Raw genomic sequence first — 9,021 nt, forward strand, 5'->3', positions numbered from 1 at the left:
GAACGACCTGCAACGTTATCTCCTTCTTCAGTTTTAGGGCAGCAGGGTCGAGCCCCACATCCTCAAATCTTCATCCCCGAATTAGCATATCCTGTTTTGGACTGGTTGGGACGGTCGCTCGGAACCGGAGGCTGCCGGTCGTCTCCCTCTCTTCACCCCTCTGAACCTTTGCGCACAAGATTTCTCCCATTCCAAGTGGGCTACGAAGTAACATCTCCTGCTTGACCACCTCGGTGGTGAATGTTGGGCACTTCGCACGGAATCCCACTTGTGATTTTCGAAGGATTGTATTGATGCACAACTCTCTTGTTAAGACCGCAGCCATTCTGAGTCTGCGGAATGGCGGCGCTGAAGGGGTTTGATAACACGAAGTGTTTGTGACACACTCGGGAAGTTGACGATTGGGTTGAGTTCGGGAATTATTGGGTGTGGTTTCGTGAAGAATAATGTTCGGGAATTATTGGGTGTGGTTTTGTGAAGAATGATGTATCGAGGTGTTGAGGTTAGCTCATTGACCAGAAGATGGACGGGAGGAGGAAGACCTGCGGGGCGCTTAAGGGACATGAGAGCTTGCTACGATTAGTGGGGAAGCGTCGCAAGCTGCACCCTTCTGTTTTCAGCTCTCCCATCGTCGAAGCCGTGCACCTCGATGTCAAAGTCCACGTACGTTCTTTGTACAACCGCCTCGTGCTTTTTACTTGATGCTGAAAATAAAATAAATAAATTCAAGGTTTGTGCTCGATTTCGTGCAAAGCTGCTCTAGGAATTCACAAGCAGGTTGCACCAACTGTGAAGACGTTTATTTGTTTTTTTGAATTAGTTGCTGACTGGAATTGGTAAGATCTCACCATTCGGTGTAATAAAACTTTAGAGCTGAGCCGATTCACCACTTTCGCGGATCTTTATTGCTCACATTTCTGAGAAGAAAACTACGTGGTCATCGTCAAGATTTTGGCAACCGCTTTTTCCAACCGATCACGATTTTCTTGTGGGGGGTATGAACAGAATGAATTGCCCACCGCGATTGAGACTTGTAATGCGGAGGACAATGCAAGGTCCATACAGACTGTGGAAGAGAATGGCAAGGAGATTCTCTTTCCTGAGTGGGTGACTTGCCCTGTTTGCTCTAAGAGCATAGAAGGAAACGATGCTGTCATCAACAATCATCTAGGTCAGGAATTCGAGCATATGTTATCAGCTTACTTTGAAGTCTGTGCTGCATCGTTCATATGATGGAGGGCTGGGATAGTTTAGTTCAAATGTTGCTCTATCTCAAAGAAATTCTTCTTGCTCACGCACACAAACAAAATTTTATCAAGAGAAGCATTGACCTGATATTACAGTTGTGGATGGCCATCTTGTTAATTTAATGTGACTGACATGTTAGCTTTGGGCGACCAGACACATGTCTTGCAAAGCGTAACAGGCGCAAGAGCACGCAGCTCACACTATTCAGTACAATGAAACGGATTTCGAAGCCCTCGACTTCAGCTGTTAGGAGAAAAGATGACGCAACACCAGGGAAAAGGACTTCTGTAGTTTCTAATGTGCCTGAAAAGCATACTCTATCAACATCTCACCTAGCGGAGTCTAAAGTTATGAACTCATCTTGTGACGATGATTCTCAAGAGGAATTACCCATTGCCGTCAATCCTCTTAAAGGCCACACTGATACAGATATGGGTTTCACTGGAATGCCCCCTCTTGTTGGCGATGATAGTGGAGTTAGTTCACCTTCCAAGGAAGTGATATTTCGTAATGATGATCAGTCTGATAAATTTCTAGAGATGAAAATCTTGAACGAGGGTTTAGCCGTCCCGCCAAGTAACGAAGAGGCTGAAAAGCTGGTCCCCATGGTTCAAGTGTTGAGGTCTCAGATTTTGAAATTTGAAAACACGACATCTCAAGAACCGGCTACAGTGGTTGGCTCTCAAGGTGAAATAGGTGTGAAAGTGGAGTCTTCTGAATTGACTGAGACTGATGCTGCAAAAAATGAGGAGGTTTGTATATGTTTGTGCCACTACGCTTCTATTAGCTCATGCAATCCGAATCATAAACAGTCCATGAACTCTACTTTGATGGAGAACTCCACAGAAGTGAAGGATGGTGCACCAGCTCCAGATCTGAATGATACTCTTGGAGATGCGGCTCGTAGAGATTCGTTAGCAGTCGTAGGCAGTATTGACACTTGTATAGTCGGCAGGAAATTCAGCGTGGAAGTTGCCTGTAAAGAGGGAATGGAACTTACTTTCGTAAGAGATGGAGACAATCCTAAGGATTCCAATGCTATCAAGGTGGGTTCTATTGATTGGCTACATTTGTTTTTCGATTTGTCTTAAATTCTTGCGGAGGAAACAGATTTTCATACTTTTTGTTTTGTTTTCCAGCAGCTTGAATGGAAAGAGTTTTTTGACTTTTCACATGTCTGGGAAACTTCAGCAAAATGGAACACAAGTTTCGTAATGCAAGAAGTCTGGAAACTGATGGACCCGCGAATTTGATATTCAGACACTTAATGTTGATCTTGAAACATATGTTTACTAACTTACTGTATGCTTCTCGTATCCAAGCAGGTCCTTACATTAGACGAGTTGGATCTGGGTTATCTTCCAAGGCAAGTTGCACTTCATCTTTCTGTTCTCCTCGACAAAGAATTAGGGTATCTGAAGGTATGTGCCCTCATGAGCTGACTCTCATTTCCTGACTTCAATCAAGTTTCATCTGTTTATTTTTGATATAAATAAACTGTATTATATTTATGCCCCTTATTAAACTTGGAGTATCTTCTGCAATTTATGACCTTCCTCAAGTTCTAACCGTATTGGCTTGGTTGCAATCAGGGCTTCGTATTGACACCTCCGGAAGACGATTTTGACGCAGTACCAATACAAATTAGCTTCGTGAAGAAATTTTTTGAGGCTATACATGAAGAGTTAATTAACAAGTGCTGGCAGGGGGTTGTGGCCGCAAGCTTGGTCGCCCCAAGACGTATTAAGTACGAAGCCAATTTTCTTCGTCTGCTCCAAACTGTCTTGGAGCGTGACAGCCACTTGTTCAATCCTGAAGAATTTGCTTTTTTGAGTATGTTATTTCTCCTGTCTTTAAGAATGAAAAATAACTACCAACCGATATCTTACACTTGTATTTGTATCAGTTTCACGTTTTGGTGCTCCAGTCAAGAGTAGAGTATGAGTACTAAACTTAATTACTTAGCTTGTGATGGGAACTTTTGCCTGTTGATGGAATGACCGACACTGAGACTCACATGACTGCAGGCTCCTTCTCAGCTATGTCTGGTGATGCGCAAAGACTCTTTATTCATTTGTATCAACGTAAAGGTGCACATTTGAGATGTGTTTTCCGTAGTTTTGAATGGGCATCTTGGCGTTACAGTAATTGTATAAGAGTTGTATCGATCAGCTGCTTCCATTTTTTATTAACCGTTTCCTCAACTTGTGGCTGTGACTGACAGGTCCTTGGTTTCGCTTCAATAATCTGAGTTATTCAGATGTTGCTGATATGGAGTCATCTGTTCAGGAGCTTACTGGTATGTTAAGGATATCGTATTCCATACATGAGTCGTTGTAATCAGTATTAGGATTCTAATTTCTCTTGGAATGTTATGTTGCCTAACTTGATTAATTGTGACAGCTGCTGGATACATGAATACATCTGAAACACTAGCTGATGGCTCTGACACCGAAGTAAGGGAGGTTACAGAGGTTCTAAGTGTCATGGAGCTGAGACAACTTGTGTGTACAGCACAATTGAAGGCGAGTTATCATTTGCTTATGCTCACTGAAGTTGGTAATGCCAGTCGTATCTCATTAATGTGATGTTGCTGGAAAGCAGGTGTCTATAAGATACTCTCTGAAATACATGTACTTGCCAGCATTTCTAAGAGATGCACCGCGCTATTTTTGTAACCACATTGATTCAACTCAGCTCTAAGTAAGAATCCGCTAAGGTGATCTTGGTTTTTATGATAATAACGTGCTCAGTACATTTAAATTTTTCTTCAAGGAAATCAAATGTCTTTTCACGAGGCACTTTATGGTAGCGTGAAGAACATAGCTTCTTACGTACGTTGCTTTTATTGTGCAGAATAAGAAAGAGGTTGCGAATGCAAGAAAAGAAGAACTTGTTAGCTGGGTTTCCTCTGGTATTCTTGCTAAAGATCAGGTTTCAGCTCGTGGGAGCTGCAGGTGCAATATCAACTTGGATATCTTATCACCCTTAATAAGCTTGCCGGTCGATTTCATACTTTGTGTTTACCTCAGCGCCACCGCGTTCATCTTATCATTTGCTCAAAGCCCTAATTTCCTGCTTATATGTTCAGTGGTATTGTTGTGAAGAATATGATGCTGAATTTGGTTGGACCTTGCATTCGGGTTTCTGATGATGCGGTATTCTTGCTCTGGAGATTGCAGGTACTGGCTTTGTAAGTTGTTTGATTCGCAGTATCATTTGCATTTTCTTGCTTATCTATGTCAATCATTTGTTTTCTGATGGAATTTATGATTTGGATTTAGAAAGATGGTTTTAGTCTGGGTTTACATGCATATGTACTGCTATTGCAGAGACTTTTCTTCTTGAATGGAGATCAGGAGCTTTCTTCTTTTCTGTTGGTGGACATGGGAATGGTGAAATACCCTGAATACAGATGCAATCGAAAGATGCCCATTTTTGCAACCCGTGAGGGATTGCTTGAGTATGAGAAGGTACAAGATGGTTAGTTATAGCCATAGCTATTAAATGTTTTATTTATCCTTAAAGTTATGAGGTTGATTGTGACCGTGTCTGTTTATTGCTCTCCTAATCCGTTCACAGAAGTAACCTGGGAGTTTTCTTTTTTATTCAGGCACTGGAAGTTGCACAAGCTATGGATATGGCTCTTGAAGTGAACGATATGCCCATAGTACTGACTTTTTTAGAGAAATCTCGGACATTTTTACGTCAGGATCGAAGCAGCAACGAGTCACTGAGAAATGATTGCCCTTCTTTTCTTTACCGCTTCACGGCTGCTCGTGTGTATTCAACAATTTGTACTTTGGGTGTTTCAATACTTGAACGAGAGCACAGGTTTGTGCTTTTCTGCTCGCTGAGCTGTCAACAGTGGTAAAACCCAGAATAAGATCACGAGTATAACTGTTTGCAGGTCGTAATACCTACTGTATCGGTCGTTATGAGCCTCGGGATTAATGAGAGTGGTAGTTAACGAATGATGAGAAATGTTGCTTCGCTGTGGCATTTGAGCGCATTGTTTGTCTACATTAAATATGGAGGAAAGCTATCTGGGAGTGAATAAGAATAGAACTATTCAGTTTCATGTAGTTATAATGTATAACTAAAATGCAACTGTAACTTTGACATTCTGGCACTATATTGTTACCGACAGATACGGAGAGGCAGTGGAATATTTGAAGGAATTGCTCTCTTCGTGCACACGATCAGGTAGGCGAGGGTATTGGACTGTTCGACTGTCAGTCGACTTGGAACACCTTGGCCGAAAGGAAGAGAGTCTTCAAGTGGCGGAAATGGGTGTTAACGACCCTTCAATCAGGGGTGGAGATCTTGTAGCGTTGCAGAGACGGGTTGTCCGTCTTAGCAAGCCTCCTCGAAGGTGGAAAAAACCACCATATGCTGATGCTTTGGAACTGAAGGTTGAGGAGGTAATCATCGTGTGGCCATGTCTTGCTTCGTATTTAATTATAAAACACAAAGGAACGTACATTCTTCTCAGCAGAGTTGCTGCCTTTTTAAGATGCATCTATTTTGAGCATTTTCATATACTATGATCATGTTTAATATATGAATGGTTGTCGTGATTGTTACCACAAAGAGTTGTGCTTGTGTGTGACCATGATCCTTATTTTGATTAAGTTCTACGGTCTTTTTTAGGACATCAGTCCCTTCATTCTGCAGCACCTAGTCCTTTTTTGTTCTATTTTATCCGTTACTTAAGCGAATAAAGTAGTCAATATTTCAGTTGTATTTGGGTTTCTTCATGTCCCTTTTAGGTTTCAATTCATCTTCACTTTAGGATGCGTATTCCTGGTCAGTACTTTCGAAAGTCGTCAGATTAAATAAGGTGTGTCCAATGCCGCCTGCTTCGCAGGTCCAAATAAGGGGTCGCCCGTTGAATTGTACTATAGGAATGAAGAGCCGGTTTTATGGTTTCGACGGTCAACAATGTGGAGTGGAGGAACTGGCTTTACAGCACTATGCAAGTGAAGAAGGAGGTGGTTGGCAAGGAATGCATTCAGAAGGTGGGATCTGGATGACACTCTTTGGGCTACTTATGTGGGATATTATATTTGCCGACGTACCCGATGTCTTCCAGACTCCGTTTCAGGTATCTTCGTTGTCCTACTGCTTCACATCTGATTTGGAACTTAAAAAGACTAAATGATGTCTGGTGCTAAACCTTGGTATGCACACACCCAATCACTATCTCTTCACACTCACAATCTGAAGATTCTCAGGGTCCTAAGTATTGATGTCACTTCTTCTAGATGGCCCCCCTTAGATATTTGCACATAACCTTTAACCAGAAGCCATTTGTGAGAACAAATAATGGTTCTGATACTTGAGTTTTTTGTTTTGTGCAGACAGCCCCACTAGATCTGAATACCCGTTCCTTTTTTACATCGAGACAATCCATCATTGAAAAGCGCCTTGAAGAAATTCGGCAAGGTTGTGCAGTTGTGCTGCTTGCGGAATGCTGGTCCAAGTACCATGGCACCTGCTGTCGGGGTATCAACTGGCATAGATATTCTCTTGAGAATCTTCAAATTATTGCTGCTTGTGTTGGAGGATCTGGTTTGTCTGCACTCATTCGACTTCTCTGTCAAGATCATGCTGGATACTCAGCAGGGATGCCGGATCTTCTCCTTTGGCGAACTTATAAGTAAGTACATCGAGATTACCAAATGACTTGGTAGGCACAGTATTGAATAGCTGTAGATTTTTTTCATTGGATGAACATCTAATTCAAATCATGCCCTTAAATCCTTAGAAAGCATTGTAAGCGCGTCACCCTTCAGTAGATGCGTAGCATAACGTACTGCTCCGTATCATTTCGCTACTCAGTTGATATTTATGTATTTGGTGGATTAAAGAGTTGACAACTAATACCGTATTTTGCTCCCATTTGGTAAGTAGACCTTGCTGATTGGACTTACCATGCGTTGAAATTAAATTCTCATGCAACTGTAGGAGTGTTTGATTGATGAGTATACAATCTTTGTGTGCTCACCTAATGCAGGGAACCAAGTCAACTGAGAAGAGCCGGTTCCGTCATGGATTGTCGAAGTTGTGATTGTAGTCAAGAGACAGATTCTTTGGAATTGGAAAATATTGTAAATTCGGAGGAAACAAAAAGACCTGAAAAAACAAAGGGGCATGTGTTGCGAGGAGAAGCAAAACTTGTGGAGGTCAAAGGACCTCGAGATCGACTCTCAGAACAACAACGTGCTTGGATAGTCGTCCTGCTGAATGCAGGCTTGTCGGTCCAGGTATGCAAAGTCTTTGAGACTTTAGAAAACTAATTGATAATTAGCAGTTGCTGCATGAGAGTGTTTGCTCAGATGCAACCAGTAACAGAGTCACTTGCATCTTTTATGCAAGTCATACTTTATGGACCGAGTCCTAGATCAGATTCATTCAATTGTTGGGATCTCAGGAGCTTGAAAACAAAATGGCATTAGCAGAATATTTCATTGCTGGGTGAGCAACTCGCGCTTATTTATTTTTCTTGCAACTATTTTGGTGTGAAGCTTACATTGTTATTATCTCGTAACAAATTTATTATCTTGGTTCGATTTTAATCGATCCTTCAAACGCATTCATGCTCATATGCGTAATTCAGGTTCTGCTTGTATTATACATTTGTCGATTATTCATTTTGTAAAAAGTTATTCCATAAATCATTGTCTACTATGAATATCTCTTCTATGCACGTGTGATAATTTTGAACCAAGGTGATTGAAATGGTAATTAAAAGATATTCTACAAAACAACTTCAAAATGATGTTTGAGAAGTACCATGGAAGTAAAGTTGTACACATGAAATATATATTTGTAGCACAAAAAACTTACAAACCAATCCATTTTCTAATAATAAGTAAATGATGACTTTGTAACATTTTATTTTTTTACTTGTTTAAAAAGTTAGTATTTAAAAAGATAATAATCAATTATTGAGTGTTGACAAATATAAATACAAGAGTTGAAAATTAAACTAATGATTCAATACAAATACAAAAGACAAGTTCAATAAATATATATGGCTAAATTTCTATATATATGTGTATCAAAATAAGGATATATTAATACAATCTATAATAGCTTGATTAATACAAATTGTAATATAGAATGTTTACTTCACAATCATGCTCCAATTGTAAAAAAATAATAACTTTAATGTTTTAAAATTGAATTTGAATGTAATGATTCATTCAAAATAAACAAAAACAAAAAATTATAGGTGAAAGTAACAAAATACACCTATAAAAAAAAGTAAAAGTTAAAATATGTGGAGCTTTGTGCTAAAGAACATTGCAAGCGTAAGGGTGAAGGAATCTTACTCTCTCTCAATGTGTATTTCTAAGAGTTACTAACTTTAATACTTTGGATGTCTCTTGACAATTGTTGTTTTCATAAATAGTATTGCTTATTAGTTTCGACATCCTCCTTAGGCTAAGATTTACACAAAAAAATCTATTATTTAAAATTTAAATATCGATTGGATGATTATATTGGCAACAAGATTTGTTGAATCAAGAGCATCTTTAATTTAACCGTGCAACAAGCTAAGAATCATTCAAATCAAAGCTGAGTACAAATTTTGGCAAATTTTGGAGTAGAAGGGAGTCGTTGCCTTCAATCCTTGCGTGTTGTCAAGGTACCTTCGCTTTCATCTCTCTTATTTTATTTTTACTTTTATCTTTGGAGTGAATTGTAATCTCCACATTTTACCTTTTGGCTAATAAATTTTAACTTTTAATTTTTAACCTTTAA

At 39.8% G+C, this 9,021-nt stretch overlaps 1 protein-coding gene across 2 annotated transcripts; it reads left to right on the top strand.

Moving 5' to 3' along the window:
• Positions 1-185: 185 nt before the first annotated feature.
• Positions 186-7,846, top strand: LOC112282994 (fanconi-associated nuclease 1 homolog). 2 transcript variants are annotated; one of them, XR_016502820.1, is made up of 16 exons: positions 186-663; positions 1,006-1,171; positions 1,402-2,294; positions 2,574-2,669; positions 2,841-3,081; positions 3,276-3,338; positions 3,473-3,547; positions 3,652-3,773; positions 4,105-4,205; positions 4,340-4,430; positions 4,581-4,721; positions 4,862-5,082; positions 5,399-5,672; positions 6,156-6,355; positions 6,612-6,910; positions 7,268-7,846. XR_016502820.1 is itself a non-coding variant. In XM_024521265.3 (16 exons), exons 1-16 carry the CDS (start codon positions 523-525, stop codon positions 7,548-7,550), a joined length of 3,444 nt encoding a protein of 1,147 aa, XP_024377033.1. In that variant the 5' UTR covers positions 186-522; the 3' UTR covers positions 7,551-7,846. The 2 variants fall into 2 exon arrangements, 1 of the variants encoding a protein (XP_024377033.1); XM_024521265.3 differs by having other exon boundaries at positions 6,119-6,355.
• The last annotated feature ends 1,175 nt before the right edge of the window (positions 7,847-9,021 follow it).

Source organism: Physcomitrium patens, chromosome 5 (assembly GCF_059467195.1).
Source record: "Physcomitrium patens ecotype Gransden chromosome 5, ASM5946719v1, whole genome shotgun sequence".
Classification (NCBI taxonomy): Eukaryota; Viridiplantae; Streptophyta; class Bryopsida; order Funariales; family Funariaceae; genus Physcomitrium; species Physcomitrium patens.